At 37.0% G+C, this 23,267-nt stretch overlaps 1 protein-coding gene across 1 annotated transcript in view; it reads right to left on the bottom strand.

Annotated features, from left to right (window-relative positions):
- scn8ab (sodium channel, voltage gated, type VIII, alpha subunit b) overlaps window positions 1-23,267 on the bottom strand; it is a 65,853-nt gene that overhangs the window by 35,960 nt on the left and 6,626 nt on the right. Inside the window, exons 2-11 of the mRNA XM_016467115.1 lie at window positions 21,991-22,328; window positions 15,935-16,053; window positions 15,349-15,438; window positions 14,546-14,674; window positions 12,633-12,724; window positions 6,026-6,247; window positions 5,723-5,786; window positions 5,343-5,484; window positions 4,305-4,511; window positions 3,938-4,213 (exon numbers count right to left, since the gene is read on the bottom strand). Coding sequence (XP_016322601.1) covers window positions 3,938-4,213; window positions 4,305-4,511; window positions 5,343-5,484; window positions 5,723-5,786; window positions 6,026-6,247; window positions 12,633-12,724; window positions 14,546-14,674; window positions 15,349-15,438; window positions 15,935-16,053; window positions 21,991-22,272 — 1,623 coding nt within the window. The 5' untranslated portion in view covers window positions 22,273-22,328. The remainder of the gene's footprint in view (window positions 1-3,937; window positions 4,214-4,304; window positions 4,512-5,342; window positions 5,485-5,722; window positions 5,787-6,025; window positions 6,248-12,632; window positions 12,725-14,545; window positions 14,675-15,348; window positions 15,439-15,934; window positions 16,054-21,990; window positions 22,329-23,267) is intronic.

Here is a 23,267-nt window from a genome sequence, read left to right as displayed (position 1 = left end):
CCAAGATGCTAGTTGAGACCACTAATATTGCAGAGTTCTGTTTGCTGAAATTCACTGATAATGCGGAACGCTAGTTGATAGCGCAGGCGTTTTCTCTGTGGTGCAGCCTTCCCCCTAATGGAGCGGTTGACCACTGCAGACTATGTACAGCAGAAAGAGGCCCAAATGCGCTCTCAGCAGGGACTATTTTACTAAGATCACTCACTAAGGAGAAGTGGGTTGATCTGGTAAAGGGTTGAGACCACAGTGATACAAAAGAAAAGTACTATGGAGATTGCATAATGTTACTTAAATATCCATAACAATCAGTGGCTTTTGTGCTAAATCTAAGAAAAAAAAAACACTACCAAGGGTAAAATGTTGGGTCACACTGTAATAACTAATGTAATGAAAACAGCTTCCAATTAAAGGCAGCGATTGCCTAATACGGTGCTTTAATCCACTGTTGCGAGGTTGATCCAAGCAGAATTTGCAGGGTGCAGCCCAGGAGTATAACTTCCTGCTTAAGCACACTATATTACTGCTCTCATCAGATGAAAGATTTATGGCGGGTAAATAAATAATTCACTGGGCCATTGAAAGTATGGCGTTCCCGTGCCATACTTCACATCTTTACACAACAACATACACAGATCTAAAAGGATCATGAAACCCTATAACATGGGAGTATAAATTGGGGGGTGGGGGGGTGGGGGGATATGCCCCCATACACACTTTTAACAAAACATAAATTTGTCCCCAGCACTTTTTCAGGCAAGTGTGTTCACATAGAGGTTTACAGGGGTGTAAATAAATCTAAATTTAAATTCAAAGAGAAAAGATTTATGGAAGACCTAGTGTTTTATTTGTATCCAAAATGAGGAGATGTGTTACGGAGCGCTAAACACTGTAATGCAGTGTACAGTATGTTGCATTCATACTGTAACCGTAGCCGGAGGGCGCTTTCACACAGAAAGTCCAAAACGGACTCATAAATGTAATAACTTATGACGTGGCAGGAAATATGGACCTAATATGGAGAAAGGCATCCAGCTATCCCTGTATAGCTGAATACAAAATGTGAAGACAATACATGCACAATTGCTACAGTATGGTTTGTGTGTTTTTTTCAAGTCATCTCCAGGTAATAAACAAAATATCTGAATAATGCAGTGCTAACTGACATAGCATTTATTACAGTAGCCTATAGAAACAATAAAATATATTTTCTGTATTATTCTGTGATAAAAATGGAAAAAGTGTAGTATATAAAGAAATCATAAAATTGCCTTTAAGAAAATATAGAAAAAAATATTATAGAATACAAATTATAGTTGTCCAGCAGTGTATTTGATTTCTTAGCCAACAACAACAACAAAAAAGGTATTATTACATTTGACAATTTCTGTCCCGCTCACTTCTGGAATGATGGCACGCCACTGCCCTATAACACATTTTTTGAGATGTTAAGAGAAATATATAGATTGTACCTTGATGAAAACAGTAATAGGACTCATATATTTTATTACCAAGTGGAAATTTATTATTTTTGCATTTTTCTGAGCAATTTCATTCTTCCAGTTTGAAAAGCAAAGTTGAAGCAACGTCACAAAATATGACATACATGCATTAATTCGGAGTGGTAACTTGCACCCGTGACTGGAGAGTACGTCAGCGGTTTCTCTGCATTTATTCATGAGAAAGAGCTCATTCAATCCGATTTCCAAGTACTATTATGAATGAATAATAACTGCATTATTACGCATGAGAAAGTACTCTTCTGTCTTCCCTCATTGTCATCATTCAGAGACATGGGTCGTAAGTGTTCGTTTCCTATATATCAACAATACAAAAGTGTTGTCTGCTTTTCCAAGCAATGCGACGAGTGTTGAAGTAAGGGTGCAGACGGTTAGCTTGCTGTGGCCTACTAACACCAATGGAAAATATTTGTGTAAGACACCTTTTTTACTGGAGAGCTTTGAGAATTTGCGACTGGTGGAATCCGGGTTTGCCAATTGCCTTCGTTTAAACAAAAGACGCGGTACTAATTTCTGTTGATTTTACCGCCTGTTTGCTGAAACATTCTGTATTTTTGTGTATTCAGATGGTTATGTAAGATAATAGTCAAAGTGAACCAGTTACTAGTAGTTCTCATACTCTGGGCTATCGTTATCAGATTGCAAATAAAATGTGTGTTTAAACTGCTGCTCTCTGCATCGCTCTCCATCTCACTGTGTGTGTTGCTTTGCCATGTGCAAATTAGCTGTCTTTATGTGCTTAATGGAGCTCCCCTTTCTATGCAATCCCATCCCTCTCCTATCTTTTACCCTCCCACCTTATCACAGCTAACAAAGCCCCTTTTTGGAACCCTTTTTAAATTGTCGGTGTGAAAGAACACTGCTGAAACAGGGGTTTCATGACACTTTAAACAGGCGTTCCTACTGCCCTCAGAAGAAGCATTCTCCTGTAAACCAGAGAAATGTGACAAAATGAACAGATGACAGAGGGATCAAATAAAAGAGCTCAGAAGCACTAGGTTTGACGTGGTTTCGAAGTTATTTTACTGAGCTTTTAGATATAAAGAGAAATTAACAATCATAAATCCGTAAGCTGCTGCCCAAAGCAAGACAATGAATGAGATGGAAAGAATTACAGCGATAGACAGATGGGCACTGAGCAAGAGCACTTCCTCTTCTTCTGATCTTTGAGTGTAAGGCTGAAGCACTTTGTCTAATCACCCTGGTGATATGGACGATGACTCAGCGGAAAGTGGTAGCGACTGCACAGAGCAGAGAACAGTAGTATCAAGGGCTGGGCTGGGCTGGGCTCTACTGGGCTGTGATAGCAAACACCAGAGGTTATAGCCGCTTGCTACTGCAACGTAACAAATTGCAAATAATCGTTGCAGTATAATTGGAGAGCACAGTTGTAGAAATTAGCTTTAAATCACTTATGTTAATAATAAAATACTGTCTATCAAACAAACATGCATGGTGAATTTCAACGGGAAACAGACACATTTTGCTACATGTAATTTTCTACATGTTATTGCTAGTTGACGGCAGGTGGTATTTATGTTTAAGGGAGAGGGGATTTTATTCTATAGGACAATTTATTCAACGATATATGTATATGTCGTAGTACAAGATGAGTCTTACATATTTCTGGTCCATCTTCCCAGAAGATGCATCACACGTCTATTGAATTAATTAAGGTTTTGTTGTGCATTGAGAATTGTTGTGCAAGTTTAAAGGAAAATGTGTATAGTTATATTCTATAAATAGTCAAAACATTTGACCACTTTGTTTGCTTGAATTAGTTCATTTTAAATGGTCCTTTGGTGTGATGAATGTATTTTTTCAAAATGGGAATATTCCATGAAATATAAATTAGTTTAAAGTCATAAAAGCTGCATGCATAATAATTGTTTTAATTTTTTGTTTGTTTGAATTAGTTTATTTTAAATGGTCCTGTGGTGTGACAAATAATTTTTTATTGAATACTGCATGGAATATAAATTAATGAAGTCATAAAAGCTGAATGCATAATTCCTAAAAAATATAACGTTTTTGGAGTATAGCTTGTTCTACCATATGACAATTACCCATATATCTGCTAACAGTCTCGTAGCTATCAGACATGGAATAAAAGCCAAATAAAATTATTGAGTTAAGTGCGACTTTTATCTTGATATAGACACTGACACTTAAAATGACAAAAAGGTCAATAGTTTCTCGAATTAACAAAAAGAGAATAATTCTATGATGACAACAAACAACAACACCTCTTATATCCATCTACTCCAGTCTGAATGAACATAATGATGATCTACTCTTCATGAAATTCATTGTAGCTTTATAGCAATCATTATCTAGCCAGATATTTCATATACCACGTAAGATCATTACGTGTTATATTATATTTTTGGGGGCCTCAGTGGAAGTAACCCCACTCTCACCTGGTTCATGATTGAGGCCTTCCGCCCAAGTCTGTTGTCTCTGAAACGGAAACGGCTTCTCTTGCTGCCGTCATCGGATTCTGACTTTACCACCTTCTCGCTATCACCCTTCTCCTCCTGTTCTTTCCTCCACTTTTTCTTTCTGTTCCTTCGCTCCTTGGCACTCTTGGAGCTCAGCTTGGACACCTCAGAGGAACTGCGGGACAGATGCCCTCCTCCGTCGTCCTCTACTGCATCCTCAGATACTGTACCTGCCGAGGTTGCCATGGCATTGGCCTAGTGATGAGGGACAAACGGACAAGAAAGAGGAAAGAGGATATAAAAGCAGAAAAAGCGTTTTGCTTCTGATGTGCATGTATTTGTGTACCTGTGCCTCCTCCTGTTGTTTCTTCAGCTGTTCCAGCATGGCTTTAAACTTAGCCTCCTTCTGTTCTGCCTCCTCCATGGTGGCCTGGTTCTGTTCTTCATAAGCCATGGCCACCACAGCCAGGATCAGATTCACCAGGTAGAACGATCCCACAAAGATCACCAGTACAAAGAAGATCATATACGTCTTCCCAGCAGCTCGCAGAGTCTAAGAGAAAAACGTTGGGAAGAAATGTAAAGAAACTATTCCGTCAACTCTATTACTGTACTTTGTTTCTAAATAAAAATTAAATGAAAACATTTTGTTAGCATCTAACTAGCTAGCAAGCAAGTATGGGAAGTAATATCATCCACGATTTCACTCCTACTTGACATATTATCAGATCAGACTACCAAGAATAAAAGGGACGGTTCACCCCAAAATTTAAATTCTCTAGAGAGTTATTATAGTTAACTAAAACTAAAACCATAAAATAAAATGTTAACTGAAATAAAATAGAAAAAACCTTAAAAACTTATTTCAGCTTGTTTGCAAGGCAACATTGCTCATTTTCATTTAGTTTAGCTTGATGTACTAAATTAATTACAACTAAAACTGCAATCAAATTTTTTAATAAAAGACCATATAGACATACAACAAAAACTAATAAAAATGACAAAAACACAACAAAACACTAAAACTTTAAAATGAACATGAAAGCAGAAAATATGAAAATAAAATATCTAATTCCAAATAATTACACTTTTATTTATTTATTTATTTTATTTTTTTTTTTTTGGAAGTCAATGGTAGCCAGAATTGTTTGGTTACCAGAAGAAAGAATGATGACTGAATTTCCATGTTTACATGGAATATTACAGCATATTATATTATATTACAGCATCCCTTTACATCCCTTTTTTTTTTACACTAAATGTGATTGAAAAACAAAACAATAATAATAGTTATTTCCAAGATAACAAGTAGAAACCATTTTAAATAATAAACATGCAACATGGTGAGGTCAAAAAACTGAGAGTAAGAGGAATAAATGCGCACCAGTTGGTACAGATTCTCCCAGAAGTCTTGTGTCATGAGACGGAAGAGAGCAAGAAAAGCCCAACCAAAGGAGTCAAAGCTAGTGTAGCCGTAGTTTGGGTTGCGTCCTGCCTTCATGCAAGTATAACCCTCCGGACACCGTCTACACAAACACAAACACACACACAAACACACTATACTACAAATATGTCTGTGCTTTTGTTTTTTTAATGAATCTTACCTTGACAATAAAAAAAAAGATTACAAATTGCATCAAGTGTGCTATTATTTGCAAATAAACATTTAGATTGTATAATTTTGACTTAAAAATACATTAAATAATTGTTATTCATTTAGTATTGGAAAAATTGTGTTTGTCTGTGTATGTTTTCTCTCTTCACCCTGCATCTGAGCTGTTTCCACAAAGCAGCGCATCCAGCATGCCTGGCAGAAAGTAGAAGTTTGCTGTGAAAAGAGGAGAGCGAAAATAAGATTGTAAAATGTGAAAACCATGTCTAAAATCATCAAAAAGTCTTCTCATTTTTAATATGACAAGAATGTAAAAACTTTTTGGGAGAAACTGTATTGTAGAGAAAATCAAACTTTAGAGACAATAATGAAAAAAAAAGCTGAGGACAGCACTGCACTGTTTGATGCAACTGTATAAGAAACTACCCTACGTAGTCAAAGCTTTGCCTGCTTACTGTCATTCATGATGTATTCATTGAAGTCAAAGCCCCTGCTCCCATTGGCCAGGTAGGATTCAGTTTGATTGAATGGCCAGATGACACACTTTTGCCGAAGATTGCCCATGAACAACTGTAGACCGATGAGGGCAAATACACTCAGACAGAACACAGTCAGAATCATCACATCTGACAGCTTCTTCACTGACTGGATCAGAGCACCCACAATGGTTTTCAGCCCTGTGGGAAGATGAGGAGACAAACACAACGAGGAATATACAGTCTGCAGCACAAGTGATAATGCTCACACACACGTTCTACACTCTCTTGATGCACACACTTTCATGTCATACTTTGTGATGTAAATTTCCCCTATGATTCCCACAGTAAAAAATGTATTTATTTCTTACATTTATTTATTAAGTATTTAACTACCAGTACTTAAATAAATAAGAGAATCATTTACTTTTCCAAGAAAAAACAATTACTTCAGAATCACATCCATAATCAAATCCCATTCAAGCAATCATACCACTGGTTTCCTTAACTTTCTTACACACGCATATCATAATAAATAATAGTTTGCTTATATAAAACCATGATTTACACTGAACAGGCAGTTTAAAGAGTCTCCCGTCCTCTCAGGACAACAGCACACAAACTGTCTGTATCTCAGTGAATAGAACTATGTGCAGTTTGCTATCAGTTACCCATTTGGAATTATGCATACCACACTGATTTATCATTTGAATCACTATAAAGTATGCCACTTCATTATATCAACTGAGGAACAATTGAAATGTCAATCCTGTGTAATCTGTAGTTTGTAATAGTAACAACAGCAAGGATCTCAGTTTATAAATTCTTGGAGAAGAAAGAAAAGGAGAATTATATGAAATGTTTGAGTCTTCCTGAATCCCCCACTGCAATTTCTGCAAAAATGTTACAAATAATAAATCAGAAACTGACATTAGTTTGTTAGAAAAACAGATTTTTTTTTATTTTTCTAGAGAAATATGTAAGTGCTTCACAATGCTAGGGGCGTTTAGGTTACTAAGCTGTTCCTAGGCTGGTTTCGTTTATTGATAGGGGTTATCAAGTGGATGTTTATAAGTATATGCAATTTATTTGGTCTGCCAAGAGAAGTAGTGGATGAGATAAGTATTAGTCACGATTTGGAGGTATCATTAGCAGAAACTGTGCGAGAAGACTTGTGTGCTAAACTTTTGAGCGCAAAATTAAAGTTCTAGGTGGTTACCAGTGCATTGCTAAGGGGTTCTAGGTGGTTGTTGCAAGGCTTTATGACATTCTAGTTCCTACTGTAGATATGGCTCAACCATTTCTTTAGGGCATTGGTTCCCAGACTTTTCTTCTGTGTCCCACTTTTGTAGAGAAAAATGTTTTCAAGCACCCCACCTACATGCACCTACATAAAGACACTCTCAAACATGACCTTGCTTGCAAAATCCTATAGGATTTATTTTAAATATTGTAATAAGACAGTAGTTACGACTTTTAAAAAAAAAATAAAATAAAGATTTTTTTTGTTGTGTAACATCATTCACTGCTTTCAACAGATTTTCAAACTTGCTTTTGCCCAACAATGAACATTTCTGAACTGTAGTTATTAATTAGACTTGCGCTTACTAGTCCCACAGTCTTTTCAGTGACTGGGGTGGGCTTGTTTTGTGCTGCAGATCTTCTCAAATCTGGGATGCAGCTGTGAGATTGCAACTCTTTGAGTGTTGATTGAGGCAACTGCAGAAAAACCCATCTCACATAGTTAGGATGTGGCAAAAGGAAGGAGTACTGCCAGGGCTCTGGCTGTAGCGTAGCAGTGGGTAGTTCTTTTCCACTCCAATCCAAAATGCAGCTAATGTATTGGACTTAAACTGAAGCCTCATTTGAGGTGACATCAATGAACTGTTCCTCTTCTGCTGCGCTCAAGTCAGTAGCTGGTGTTTCACTGATGGGGTCTCAAATCCAGTCATATTAGCACTGGGAAATACCTCTGGAGATGTTTTTTTAGAGCAGAGATATGAGTTGTCATACATTGGATTACTGTGTTTTGCAGATTGTCGACCTCAATGAATGATTTCAAGCTCTCAAATAAGTCTACATTCCCTCTTTCCAGTTTTCTTGTGAATGATTTAGTCCACAAGAATTTATTTCAAATATAGTTCATTGAGCTTCTGAAACATGTCACTTGTTGTTATTTGTTGAACTTATGGGCAAGTCCATTTCCCTCTTCCTCCAAGAAGATTCTGATCTCATCCCACAATTAAAAAACCCTGGATAAAACTTTCCCACGCGACAGCAAATGGGACAAAACCGCTGTGTGATCAGATCCCATTTATTCGCACAGTGGAAGAATTGACCGGTCTTGTTTTGATGTAGTTTCCAGTGACAATAATAACGTGCATTACATCTTTCAGCTTGGCACTCATCTCTTTAGATTCTAGCATCTCCCAGTGCATCATACACTGTGTCCACTGCAGATTCGGGAAAACATCCTTGACTACTAGTGCATGCAGTCCTCCTCGTTTCCCCAAATTTGCCTGAGCCCCATCACACAGTCCTCCAATTTCAGATCAGCCTGTTTCAAGTAAGTGTCAATGATTTTGAACAATTCATCTGCTGTGGCAAGTTTGCAGAAAAGCAAATCCTCCCTCAATTTATCAGCATCAATAAACCTGGCACATATTATCATTAAACCATCTTTGTTACTGTCAGTTGCTTCCTCCATCTGCAGAGCAAAATGGTTGTCTTGTATCTTATCATTAAGCTGTTCCTCTACATCTTCCAGTAGCCTCAAAATAGTGTTGTTTGACAGCGGAATAGCCTTTAGTTTACTGGATGTTGCTTCATCAATCAGAGTAAAAACCATATCAATAGCAGAACAAAGTATTCATTTCTCAGCTATAGAGTGCAGCTTCTTACACTGAGCTGCTCTGTAGGCCACTTTGTAGGAGGCGGGTTGAGCATTTGAAGGCACAGATGCTGCTTTAGTAAAGCGACTGTGTTGCACACGACAGTTGAATCGTAAGAATCAACAGGCTTGTCCTTGTGTTCATGATGTGAAGTCTTTAAGTGGCATCTCAACTTGTTTGGCTTCATACTGTCAGAAGCTAATATTTTGAGGCACACAATACATTGTGGTCTCTCTTCATTACCCACCGTTGTACTGGTGTATCCGTAGGCGAGATATGCTTCGCCATTTTTTTTGTCTTTGTTTTAGTTGTGACGTTTAAAGTAGATTCATCATCTGCTTTATGTTACCAGGCACTGGTCATCATTAGTGCAGAACCATGCATCGTTTAATTTTTACACAGCTCCCTGCAACTCATTTCTGATTCTTCAATTGTGCCATCTACAAGTCTGTTATTCTATGACAACAACCGCAACAACTGATAACAGACGGCGAGTCCAGCAGGTACCGCGAGTCATCTTGAGGTAATATGTCAAATTAATATTTTGTGTTCTGTTATTTACTTATGTGGCAAGTAGCGGCATATTAAGCGGGAGAGTCTGCTGACCGCTTTTTTAACTCCGCGCCACCCATTTTGGGAACCCCTGCTTTAGGGTGAGTCTATGGGGTATTTTTTATTGTCCATCAAACTAAAATCATAAATCTCACTGCTCAGAAAAGTAAAAGCACACCTCTTCTCAACAACCACATGATCTGATTAACTGGTTAACTCTAAATGGTTAACTTAATATTATAGTGGTGACTGCTAACAGGGCAATAACAAGCCACTGAAAATAATTTTTTTGCATTTTCTTAAGTTTCAATATAAAAGTTCCATTGATGTGTAAGGGAAATCATCTGAGAAAAAAAAATTGGTATATATTGATATTTATTTCCTTCGTATGTGTGAGAGGACCTTCAAATGAAGTGGTAGCCAATATAATGAACTGGATGTTGTAGATGCAAATACTAAATATATTTCCAAAAATGCACATTTACAGTTTAGTCATGAGCACTTTACTAAGGACAGGTTGTGTAGGGACCTTGGAGAGACACAAGGAGCACTCTTTAAAAGATAAACACACATACAATATTCAACACATATCAGCAAAATGAACACTGCCTGAAGAGAGCGGCGCCATACACAAACAGTATGCAGAGAGCCAACACAGAGAGAGGAAGAGGAGAGGACAGGCAAGGGGAGGAAGGGCATGCAGGTCATTTAAACGCCAAGGCTGAAGGCAGCAACATCATCATCTTTGCTTTATCACCATGGTGTCAATATCCGTTTAACCAATCGTTCATGTCCAGAGAATGTGTAACCCTGTCTTCATATCCCATCTGATCTCTTAGCTGAGAGAAACCAGGTGAATTAAAAATCATTCTCTAATCTAAATACTCACATGTGAAGTCTACAACAATTGATACAATGTCACAATACTGAATTTAAACATGTTTCATGTAGGTGGGTGTAATTGTGCGAATGTTTCATAAAGTCTGCAGATGAAAACTAGTGAGTTAACTTGGCTATTCCTGATTTTTCGTCCCCCTGTTACAATGCATACATACAGTACACACAAATCTTCTGATGTCTCTGTTTTACTTTCCACTCCGAGTTCTTTGAAATAAGAATAGGGAGGGAGCTACAAAACCAACCTGGTCTCACGGCAAAAACGTACCCGGGGGCACATTTTCGCGAGACGTGAAATACGTACCAATAAGTACATATCACTGCAGTTTCCAAAAGAAATTAACACTAGAGGCAGTAAAACTCTGACACCTTTTTATTCCTTTTCAAACACATTTACAGAGTTTCGATTAATAAAGCATAATTTTCGCACAATTACTTGAAGAATATCATGTTATGACTTCAAAACAATTTTAATATGCTGGGAGATTTGAAAACTGATGCTTTTGAATATTAGCACCACACATATCCAGCTTCATATCAATGGGTTTTCATCAATGGTAGGTTTGTTCGGTAGCTCACGGAGTACGGAGATGTACTTAAGAGGCAAGGAGCTCCGGTTCGAATCCCGTGTAACTATGGTTCGACAAAACGGTTCAAATCTGCATATGAGTAAGTTCAAGTGACACGGTTGCATCAACAAATGCATTTTTATATCAGTTTTGCATTTGTTAACACTATCGGGTAGGTTTAGGGTTGGGTTTGGTGTAGGGCATATTTCCAACACGATAGAGCATTAACTTTTAGCGACAGTCCCCGGATATTTGAATTCTGAATTCAATTTTCAGCAATACGCCGCAACGTAATAAAAACACAGCAATACGTACCTATATCAACTTAATAAAAACGTGCCAGGGTTCACGTATTGAACCCGTGTTTTAGCGCCACTCAGTGGACATTTCTCTTTGAAACTGCGGCGAAACGTGCAGTAAGGTACGTAAAAACGGTGTTGCAGAAAAGTACACAGAGGTACGTATTTTTATGAGACTAGGTTGTACAAAACAGTAGTTTTACCAAAAAAAACAAGATAAAAAATACATAAATCTACATGTGTGTAAAGGATGCAGAAATTCGAGGAAAGCCACTTGTTAAAAAAATACAAAAAACAGAATAAAAGAAAGACAAACTAAAAAAGCAGATGTCTTCGAAAGCATCATGCAGCAGAAATGTGTCAAACTAGGCTTGGCAGTCACAGAGAGCACTCTACCCACAAACCTTTGCTTCATGACACATCACATCAGCTTCTTTTAAACAACTCTGATGAGATGTTCGTCAAAAGACAAACGATGCCAGCTTTTTGAACAGTATGAAATGCACATATAATATTTTTCTATTTTCTACGTTGAGTTTTATGTTTGTCTGCTTAGGATACTGTAATTAAAACTCAACACAACAAAGAAAAGACAAGGCTGGACATTTTGAATATAGAACACAAAGCAACAATCCTAAGTTTTTTTTTTTACTTTTAATATTTTTTATACATGGGTTGGATGTAAGATCTGCATTCTGTGTCTACATGTACTATACTAGAGTACTAAACTGCACACTAGGAAATGTGATCTCCCAGCTGCAAAACCAAGTTAAAACCAACTTAAAGTGGTTTGAAACATGGCACCTGGTTTCCATTCACTGGTCCAAGTTCCTTAAGTTGATCTGGTCAGCCATTTTGGATCAGCAACAAACCCACCTGACCAACTTTGACCAGCAGGGCCCTTGACCAAGATTGGTATACTAACTCAGTCAGGTCCTCACCAGCTGTTAGCCAACCTAAACTAGTGACCATGTGACAAAACACAGCTAGCACCTTAAGATGGGTTTTCCAGCAGGGCTAGATTCATATTACTACTTTTGGTCAAAACAGCTGACATTTACAATGCGCCACTGTTGACAAATGCAGTTTTTGATAAATAAAAATATTTAATTCCCAGATTTCTGGAAGGCATGTGATTTTTTCCATGATTTGACTGCAGACTGCAAAGCCTATCAAAAATGTATCGCTACCATTTTTGATCGTTTGGGTATTAAAACATAAATAGAACATAAATGAAAGTATTCTTTCAGCAGCATCCTCTTGAAAAAGTACAGCAAGTCAAGTGAAAAATAAAAACAGTAGTAGTAATACTGGTAATAATAATAGTTTGCATCGGCGTGGGAAGCAGCTCAGCCTTCGTGTTTAAACGCGTTCTCACCTGGTATGACAGAAATAGTTTTGAGAGCTCGTAGAACCCTGAAGGTTCTCAGGGCTGACACATTCCCGAGGTCCACAAACTCTGTTACATATCTGCAACAAGGGAGGATCACACACAGAACAAACACCATGACACAACACACACACAACACCACAACACGTACGGCACACCACTACCACCAGCACCACCACTGAACTGGGAGGAAGACATCACGCAAAGCCTGTCTAACGGGAGAAGAGAGAGAGAAACGAACGGAGGAGGAAGGAAGAGACAGGAGCGTGAAAAGAGAGACAGCGAGCGGCGCCCTCTGTTGGCCCTGATGGATGCTGGACTTACCTGGGATCACAGCAACAGTTTTCAAAGCCCTCAGCACCCTGAATGTGCGCAGAGCTGACACATTGCCTAGGTTTACAAACTCTGTAATATACCTGCAGAATGGATCGCAACATAGTTACCAGAGAGAAAGAGAGGAGAGTGAGAGAATGGAAAGGAGAAGAGATAAAGGATGAAAAAGCAATGAGGGAAAATGGTTCACAGGAAAAATTAAGAGTTGTAAAAATATATGCATCCCATAAAAACAATGCTCCAGGTTCAAAGTTACACAGCATTACTGTAATTACAAGTTTCATACTGGTAAAAAAAACATTCACATTTTTGTTGAACTTGCAATTGCGGGTGGATTAATGTAAGGATGAAATTATTTGCCACCGCACACATGGATCCATGGCGTTATGAGCATTCCCTTAGAAACCATTTATTTCTCAAGACGAGGATGTGAACAGCTCCAATTACAATCTTAAGAGTTGCTGTCTCGTAATTACAGTAATTCCGACATGATGTGATCCCAGCGTAAGGATTTAAATCTTGTGGCACTTATTCCAGTGTAATGCCTTGCCCCATAGACTTATAATAGCATTACTGTATACACTGTTTTCCTTTGATTTTACAAACTGAAGTTGAAATCATTTTCTGTGGTAACCGACTGTGTGTCACAGATACTCTCTATAGAGATTGATTGGAACCCATAAAAGCAATCATATATGAACAGATTCTCACAAAATGTAATTTAATACCTGGAACACACAAACACATTCCAAAGGGAAAGAGCTTGTTTCTTGTAGTTTTGTCGTTATTTCACCATATTCTCAATATGAACATTTTGCTTTAAGGGGCAAGGGTTGTCTTATGTAAGAAGAAAATGGCTACCCGCCAGAGAAATGGATGAATGCAGATAGGGAGAGAAAAGAAGAAAGTTTAGAGAGAAAGAGAGTTAAGATTTATATGTACACACACATACACAGAAGTATAGGCACAAAGACTGTCATCTTTGAGCACCTTGAACTCCCATCCACCACTTATGAGAGGCAGGACATAAGAGCCTCTGTCTCTCTCACGTTCGTCCACACACACTCTTTTGTGCAAGCATGACATCAAGGCTCAAAAGTCATCCTATGACCTAAATAAAGGTCATGGTGTTGATTTATCACTGAGTTTTAGACTGTTCTCAGATCTTTACTGTGCAAAACTATGACTGTCAGTCTCTGTCAGAACATCCAGGTATGTAAATGCTCAAAGAAACAGTTTATTAGAATAAATAACTTGCATGTTCTTGAAAACTTTTAGGCTTTAAGTTGCCCTGCAATCAGTGGAGAAGAACCCATTTCAAAAAGCTGCAAAGAGGAAAAGGACAGAATGCTAAAACGTTTTTTTTTTTCCTAATAATTTTCCTAAATAATATCACTATATATTCCTCCACTCCTTAGTTGGCACCAACTGAAGCTCCTCTATAGCCTAAAAGTCAATGCTGCACACAAGAGTTACACGCCTGTAAATACTGCATGCAAAACATATTTTGTATGCAACATTATCGAAATGTTTCATTAATGTTTGAATTAAAACAGGATTATACTTACGCCATAGAGATGACCATGAAATCCAGCCAGTTCCAAGGGTCTCTGAGGAAGGTGAAGCCGTCTATACAGAAACCTCGAGCCACAATCTTTGTGAGTGACTCAAAAGTGTAGATTCCTGTGAAGGTGTATCTAACAGAGTTAAAAAAATTATGCATATAAGTAAGTGTATGCTTGGAATTTCATACTTTTCATTATTCAATTAAACAAATGGTTTGTTTATAATTCATATTTCTCTCGCCCTCACCTACCATTTTTTTTTATTTTGCTTGTCACAAAGCATTATGGGATCGGCTACAGCACAGAGGATGCATGTGACGCTGCCTTAGAATTTAACCTTAATGTCTTAGGAGGCAGCATAATTAAGATGATGTCCTAAAATGTTGCTCACTAAGTTTTTTAAGGACTCCCATAAAACTCCATTAATCCCAGTTAGCCCAAAATAGACCCAGCAATTTTTAGGACTGGCCAAATTTCCAAGTGGAGCTCACACTGTCCTTAGCATTTCCTCCCTCCTAGCCAGTCATTAACTTGCCACTCTACTAACATTATAAGCCCTGCTTTTCAGCACTCACACCGGAGTGGTTGCTGGTTCAGAGTTTAAATTTATGACCTTTGGCTTCTATCCCTTTTTGCTATGCTGCTGTTCTTATTAAATCTGTGCACATAAATAACAAAAAATATATATATATATTACAATCACATTTGATGAAGAACATCTGCATAGACTACTGTAGACTAGACTAGACTAGACTAGACCAGACTAAAATAGAATAGAATAGAATAGAATAGAATAGAATACTTACTCTACTTGTTTGGACCATTCTGGAGGATTGCTGAGTGTCATGAAGACACAATTTGTCAAAATTGTACACATGATGATCATGCTGAAAACTGTAAGAAGTAGTTAAGGAAATCCTGTGGTAATCTCATAAATATTGATCAGATATCAAAACTATAATGGAAATAAGGACATTAATAAAAATGTCAATCATTTCATAAAATTATGTGGTAAATTCTGGGGTCACACATCAGTTGTTGGATGAGGACATAGGCATTAGCTATTTTTCATAAGGAAGAAATATGTTGTTAGCCTCCATATGAATAATGGCCTTTAAATCACTGTCTGTGTCACAGCACAACGAGCTTTAGTTCAGAACTCTCTTTATTTTCAGAACATTTAATTAAAATACTTAAATTATGTACTGTGATACAGATTATAGGGTGTAACTGGTAATTTGTCATTTATAAATTTGATAAAACCTATAAATCTAACAAAGCATTGTTGTCAGATTTCAGACAGACAGACAGATTAAGCACAGATTAGAAAGCAGTTTAAACAAGAACAGTGATTAATAACATGAACAATGTTTGGAGCATTGAAAAGGATATGAGTGTATCAAAATTTTAATTGCTATGTGCCTGAATAGGTTAAAAGGACTAATGATATATAACGAGGGCGTGGCACTGAAACGGAAGATAGTTTTTCCTTTGTTAAGCACTATAAAGGTCTGAAGAGAAAAAGAAGAAAGAAGGAGAGATATTAGTTACATATGTCAGGGTGCATGGTGAGCGAGCACACACATTCACAAAAAATACATTGAGAAATGGCAATAAAAAATATAATTGAAAGGTTAACATGACAAGAACTTTGACTTCATCCAAAAATGACAGCCGCATTCAACATAAACTTGCAAACTGTATACAATATTCAAATACACCCATATAAGTTTTTCATTAAAATAAAAAAAATTATTAAATTAAATTAAATTCAATTCAATTCAATTCAATTCAATTCAATTAAAATAAAAGGCTATTTCTAAATCAAGCCTATTAAAACCCAGCTAGGGATATATTTACGCGAATGGAGCTAAGACAACTGCAGTGAGTTCTGGCAAAGATATGGACCTCTTACAGGAACTCAGACTGTAATACTAATGCTAATGCTAACCACTAACACTGCGATCCATCAGATGCAGAAGCGCTGACTCCAGATAGTGTGTGTGGGACAGGGAAAAGCGAGAGGGAGGGGGAGGGAAGGAAGGTGGGTCAAAAGCCCTGCAAAGCTGCTTTGATCCTGCATTATGTAAAAAAATTTAAAAAAAAGAGACAGAGAATCTTCATCCACATACTCATCATGGAAACCACATGAATCCAAGTTTACATACACATACAGACTTCATGTCAAAGAAGTAAAATTGTGCTTTTATTTATCTTCAGTTATTTTTCTTATCCCCTATTTCCTTATTTTTGTTATCCCTTTGGTGAATATTTTTCTTGTTTTAAGCACAACAAGTTTTATTATTGTTGTTATTATTATTATAAGCACGACAAGTTTTATTATTGTTATTATTATTATTCTATTGTTTTTAGCGTAATTTATTTTTTATTTGCTATTTTATTAGAAAAGCCTTAATATCTTTTTTTATCCTTTCTAGCCCTAATATGTTTCTTTTGTTTTCAGCATTTTTAGAGTTTTACTGGAAAACAAGACAAAATACTGAATAAGACAATATTTCTTTAAACACATAGAATACTTTACATTGCACAAAACACCACTCCATACTTACATACACACACACACCCAAGGAACCACCACAGAGTCGAGCAGATGAGAATTTTCCTGCAATCTAATTAGATTAAAAATAGACAGCTGTCTGAAGGAGGACAAAATGAGCAACTTCAACTCAGAGTGCCTCTACCTCTCTCTGATTCTCCATCCCCTAGCTCTTTTTTCACTGCATTTGTCTGTGTGTCTGTCTATGCAATTAATCATGTCAAATACTAAAACACGCTTAACAAAATCATAAATTAAAGGGGTCCTATTATGCTCTTTTACAATTGAATTTGTGGTCTTGAATTTGTTTTGGGGGTGTACTAGAACATGCTCTCATGCTTGGTGGTTCGAAAAACGCATTATTTTTTTACATAATTTACATTATTACAACACCTCTCTCCCCAGTCTGGCACAAACGGCTCGATTAGTTCCAGGTTTGATGAACGCCTGCCTTCAGAAAAACGAAATGCGATGTGATTGGTTAGCTGTCCCAGTGCGTTGTGATTGGCGAACAGCTTAGACGGTGTTTCAGTACTGCCCCACCCCTTGCCAAAGCAGCAAGTTCCGTCTGCTCCGGTTTAGTTAAGGATGGCGTTAATATTGCCATATCAATTTGAGCCGGATTCAGACCCAGAGAATATTGAACAAGAGGATCGCGCAGAACCTTTGCACGCACAGATATTGCAAGACATATTACAGTGGTAACGTTATTGTTTGTTTTTTTTTGTTTTGTTTTTGGCTAAATCACGTTTAGATAGGATGTCAACAACCGCTTAAAAATAACTGCATTTACTATGTACAGATAAGTGCATATGTGTTATTTTTATTGTTATTTAATTCTAACATTATAACATGAATTGCAGTAAAACTGTTATACAGTTGAATTTATTTATACCATAGTCTCATAATTGAAGTGTAAATTCTGCAGATTACATCATTGTCCAGTATTGTACTGTCAGCAATCTGTACACAAAGCAGCGCTCACGCTCAAAAAAACACTGCTTTATCAGACATTACATGCAAGATGAAATGAAAAATGACATCCAAATTTTCTGAAGACAGTCGGCTTCCTTCAGAAATACAGTGATATAAAAACACCCGCACTCAATGTATGGGAAACACTGTAGTCTTGTCCAGTATTGTACTGTCAGCAATTTATTATAAATGCACTCACTCAACCAAGCGTTCTAACCACGACCTCGCCCCTCCCCACCCCTCAACCATTTGAATTTCCGTAGGTGGGAATTATTTTCATGATATTCTAATGGGCCGCTTTGTGATATCACAAAACCCGGAAAACAAACACTGTAGTCCAAATGAGCCGTTCGTTGTAGTTCTTGAAAAGGGATATTTTAAAAACAAAATATCTCCCTTCGGAGTGGATTGGATCTTTTTTATGCCCAAACATACACACTACACACTGACTAAAATTCAAAAAGTGAAAAAGCATAATAGGACCCCTTTAAAAGACAGCGTATGTCAGACAGAAAGCGCTGTGTCTTCTGTTTGAAGACAGCTGTCATTTTGAGGCACAGAATCCCAAAGACTGTCACACTAGCAAAAGCCGTGAACCGCCCAGAAGGCTCCATGTGTTACTGAATACTGAGCACTGGTTTCCCCAGAGTCTCTCTCACACACACACATACACACATACACACACACACTGCGACAGACTGTGGGCTTCCTCCACTTGCGGGAGCTCCCACTCTCACAATGCTGCACTCATTGCTGAGGACATAGCTGCAGCGCTCAGTATCCTGGCCTAAAAATCATTCTAATCTTCTCTGAATCTTCATATTAATGAGCATCTTGTTTATCACAATGCTAAAATGTGTGTAACAAGCACACGATTTTCATATTCAGTGTCTAACAATCCAGCAACACACTCATCAGGCCGCATAACTACAACAAATAATCAACGATCAACTGTGACTCTGACTCTTGTGTCTATAAAAGGTAAGCGATTTTGCATATGAGCAAAACTAAACCGTGCTACAAAAACATGGAGCTTAATGGTCATGTACGTGTGATCACAGCCTTATGTCAACACCTGCACACACACAATGCAGCCTATTGGTCTTTCCTTCTGACAGCATATGCTGCAAAGCTACTGAAAATTTCATCATCTACAGAGAAGAGAGCCAGAGAGACATGAAGATGTGGACAAGAGCTGAGGGATCTGCTGGGGGGGGTTCAATAGTGGAAAAACTGGATATAGCATCACTGTTGCACTTAACTCAAAGTACATCCGATCTACTCGACGTCACTGAGTGCACTTACTGTAAGGCCTCAAATGACCAACACCCCATCCAACCACTAACCAACACTTCTCAGTCTTTATTTACAACTTTCAAAATGCGCTAAGATGTATCTATCTGTCTATCTTTTAGAGAGTGAATAAAGTTCTAATGACATGACTGAAAAAATGTTTCAGTATTGCTAAATAAAGCAATAGGAGTAATAATAATGATAATATAAAATATGGTATATACAAAATATGGCATAAGCAAAATATAATCACTCATAATAATATAGCATCTGTTAAAGGGGTCCTATTATGCTTTTTCACTTTTTCAACTTAGTCTGTATGTAAAATATGTGAAAATAATGTGTTTTTCAAACAACCTAGTATGAGAGCCTGTTCTGCACCCCCAAAACAAAATCAAGACTTTGTAAAAGAGCATAATAGGACCCCTTTAATGTATGCACTAATTAAATAAAATGAAAAAAAATAATAATATAGAAAAAACATGGTATAAACAAAATATTATCACTCATAACAATAAACCATTAATTAATGTATCTACTAATCAATAAAACAAAAAAAATAAATTAACAAAACTGAGTAAAACAGATACAAAATATGGTATAAACAAAATATAATAATTCATAATAATCTACCATCCATTAATGTATCTACTAATCACTCAAATAAAAATTAAAAAAATCTAATCAAATCAAACAGAATAACAATATAGATATGAAATATTGTTTAAAAAAATAAAATTACTGATAAAAAGAAAGAAAATATTATTGTATCTACCTTTCAATAAAACAAAATAAAAATAAATAAAGTAGATTAATAATATAGAGGAAAATGTAGTGAATTATAGTGAAAAAGCAAATTATAGTGACTCTATATATAGTAAACTATCCATGAATGTATTTATTAATTGATAAAAATAAAACAAAATAATTACATTGAATCACTAAATATAATAAACCATTCATTTATTTACCTACTAATCAATCCATAAAACATGGTATGAACAAAACATACTCACTGATCACAGTCACGAATCATCCATTAAAGTAAATCTACAGTATCAGACCTGAACTTTTTTTTAACATCTGTCTCCAGATGTCAAGCCCTCACATACTGGTGCAATGACTTCCATCAGAAACTGCATCCCATATCTCTCAATCACATACAAACAAACACATGTGACTACAGGGCTTCCTGACATTCTGACTGGCTCTTTCACCAAGGGACCAGTAAAACTGCAACTCTGCATTCCTTTTCTCTTTTTAGTCACGTTAACCCTTCCACACAATGCATGACTCTACCACAGCTGCTGCAGTTATAACAAAAACATACCACTGCCAAGAGGGAGAGGAGGAGGGAGGGCCGAAAAGGGGATGTAATATGTTGGATGGGACGCGCTGGCAGCAATGCACGTTATTTCTGGTAATGCGAGGTGGATATGGCAACTGTGCAACAAATGATAAAAACACAGACAAGACCAATATTCTGTTTCCTCTACTAATTTTCTCTCAAAAATAGCTCCTCAACTCCCACTGAATAACACATGCTACACTGTGCTCGGGTTTATGTAACACATACCTCTAGTGTACCAACAAGGAGGTGCTGATGTGGGTGCACCGCTCCTTTACCCATATATATACATGAACTATATACACGAGTCTGAAGAGCATTTAAAAAGCCACTGAAAAAAAGCCACATTTCAAATAAGGCTGGAAAAAACTTTTCCTTTTATTTTATTATATTCTATTATATTTTTATTATATTCCTTTTATACATTAATTGCTCAGAAGTTTGGGTTTGTTAAAACTGAAATGTTAAAATGAAATATTTTGACTTTTTAATTACATTGTAGCAAGCAGGCAAACGCTATCTATTTTATGTGGTTGACTTCTATGATTTACATTTTTATGATTTGAAAGGGATAGTTCACCCAAAAATTAAAATTCTGTCACTATTACTCACCCGTAAGTTGTTCCAAACCTGTATGAGTTTCTTTCCTCTGTTGAACATAAAAGAAGATATTGTGAAGAATACAATAACCAAACAATTGCTGGTCCCCACTGACTTCCATAGCATTTTTCCCCCGTATTATTGAAGTTAATGGGGACCAACTACTGTTTGGTCACCCTCATTCTTAAATATCTTCTTTCGTTTTCAGCAGAAGAAAGAAACTCATGCAGGTTTGGAACAACTTGAGGGTGAATAAATGAGCAAAGAATTTTCACTTTCGGTGAACATTAACTTTAACTACAAGCATTTAAACCCAAAATACACTAGATTTTAACAAATTAATCTCAACAAATATCTTGACTAACCATACCATTATTTTATTGTTTTTTTTTTTTTATAAAAATTGCAAAGCCTTATGCTCATTTGTTACTATATCATCTAATCTGTTCATCCATCTAAACATAGGTATAAGTTGGCAAGTTTGATTCACCAACTTCTATCCTCTCTGCACTTTTCCAAACATTTCCACCACTCTCTCTGTCCTCCAGTTCTCCCAGAAGTTGGAGAGTGAAGCATTCAGAACACTTCTTAATTCCTCATAGTGAGGAAAACCGTATTCCACCTACATGGAAGATGAATTCTATCAGGCATGATATGGGCTCAAAGCTTACTCACTTTCTTGTTCATATAGAAGGGGTCCAAGTCCTCCAGGGGCACAGCCAGCATGTTAGAAGGGACGTCCCCGTAAATAAAGGGCACGCCCTTCCCCGCTTCCAAATCAGTGTTGGGCTTCGGTTTGTTGTCATCATCGTCATCACGGTGACTGCTGTCAGATCTGGGCTTAACAGGCTGCTTCTTCTTCTCTTCAGCAATACGCTTCTCGATGTTGGCCAAACTCTCATGGGTGAACCTCTTGAAGCTATCGGGGCCTGGAGGTGCGAGCAGCTGCGCAGCCATATTGTCATCCTGCAGCAGAGTCCTCTTTATTTAGAAGCCATTCAAGACAGCCAGCTCTAGGAAAAGGAGGGGAGAGGGAGGTACCCGGACAGATGCAGAAAGGGAACAATGAGGAAAGAAAAAGAACAGAAATTAAAATTCAAAAGATGTTAAACAAAGCAAATAATTACACACAAACAAAACAAACATAAAACATTTCTACTTTTCAAGCATATTGAGTGTGTGTGTTTGCGAACTATCCATTGATTTCAATGGCCTCTGTTATTGGTCATCCTCTTTTGAAGCTCTCCCTCTTGCTCTTTTTCCTCACTCTTACACTCAAACACACACACATTCATTACGTCCATTAAGAAGTAGATGACCAAGCAGAATAATACCAAATGCGCTGCAGCACTGGAGGCTCAACCTGTATGTGTGTGTGCATGAGAGAGAGAGAGAGAGAGAGAGAGAGAGACAGAGAGAATGTACATTAGAGGGTAAGGTCATAACTGCATTACTGCCCTTCTCAACCCTCTGTGATGACCTGGATTATCTAACTAATATTCCAGCCCATGATGTCATCAAGCCCATTCCAAAAACACATTATATTAAACATTCAATCAATTCACAGGGGTGCACATACGTTTTTCAGCCTGGTTCTCATAAGAGAACCTGGAGATTTGGTTTGGTCCTCACACCGATTAAATACAACTATAAAAAATAAATTAATAACAGTGTTAATATTATTGCACTTTATTTAGTTAGATTTTTAAAAAATAAAATAATAAACAAAATAATAAAGTGTGATAATACTATTATATTTTAAAATAAAAAAGGAGTATTAAATACAAATACAGTTATTTTATAGTAAACTTAAAAATAAAATGCTAATATTTACTTCTTATTTTATGAATTTTCTTAATTTTCAACCTTAAAATCAGCAGCCTTTTATTTTAGCGGGTTGCCGGCAAGTAAGTATATGCGCTTCAGGGTTTAGCACTGCCGGTTGAAGAGCG

The sequence above is a fragment of the Sinocyclocheilus anshuiensis genome, unplaced genomic scaffold (assembly GCF_001515605.1).
Source record: "Sinocyclocheilus anshuiensis isolate Anshui unplaced genomic scaffold, SAMN03320099.WGS_v1.1 scaffold44, whole genome shotgun sequence".
Taxonomy (NCBI): Eukaryota; Metazoa; Chordata; class Actinopteri; order Cypriniformes; family Cyprinidae; genus Sinocyclocheilus; species Sinocyclocheilus anshuiensis.
This window is presented reverse-complemented; position numbering and strand designations above follow the sequence as displayed.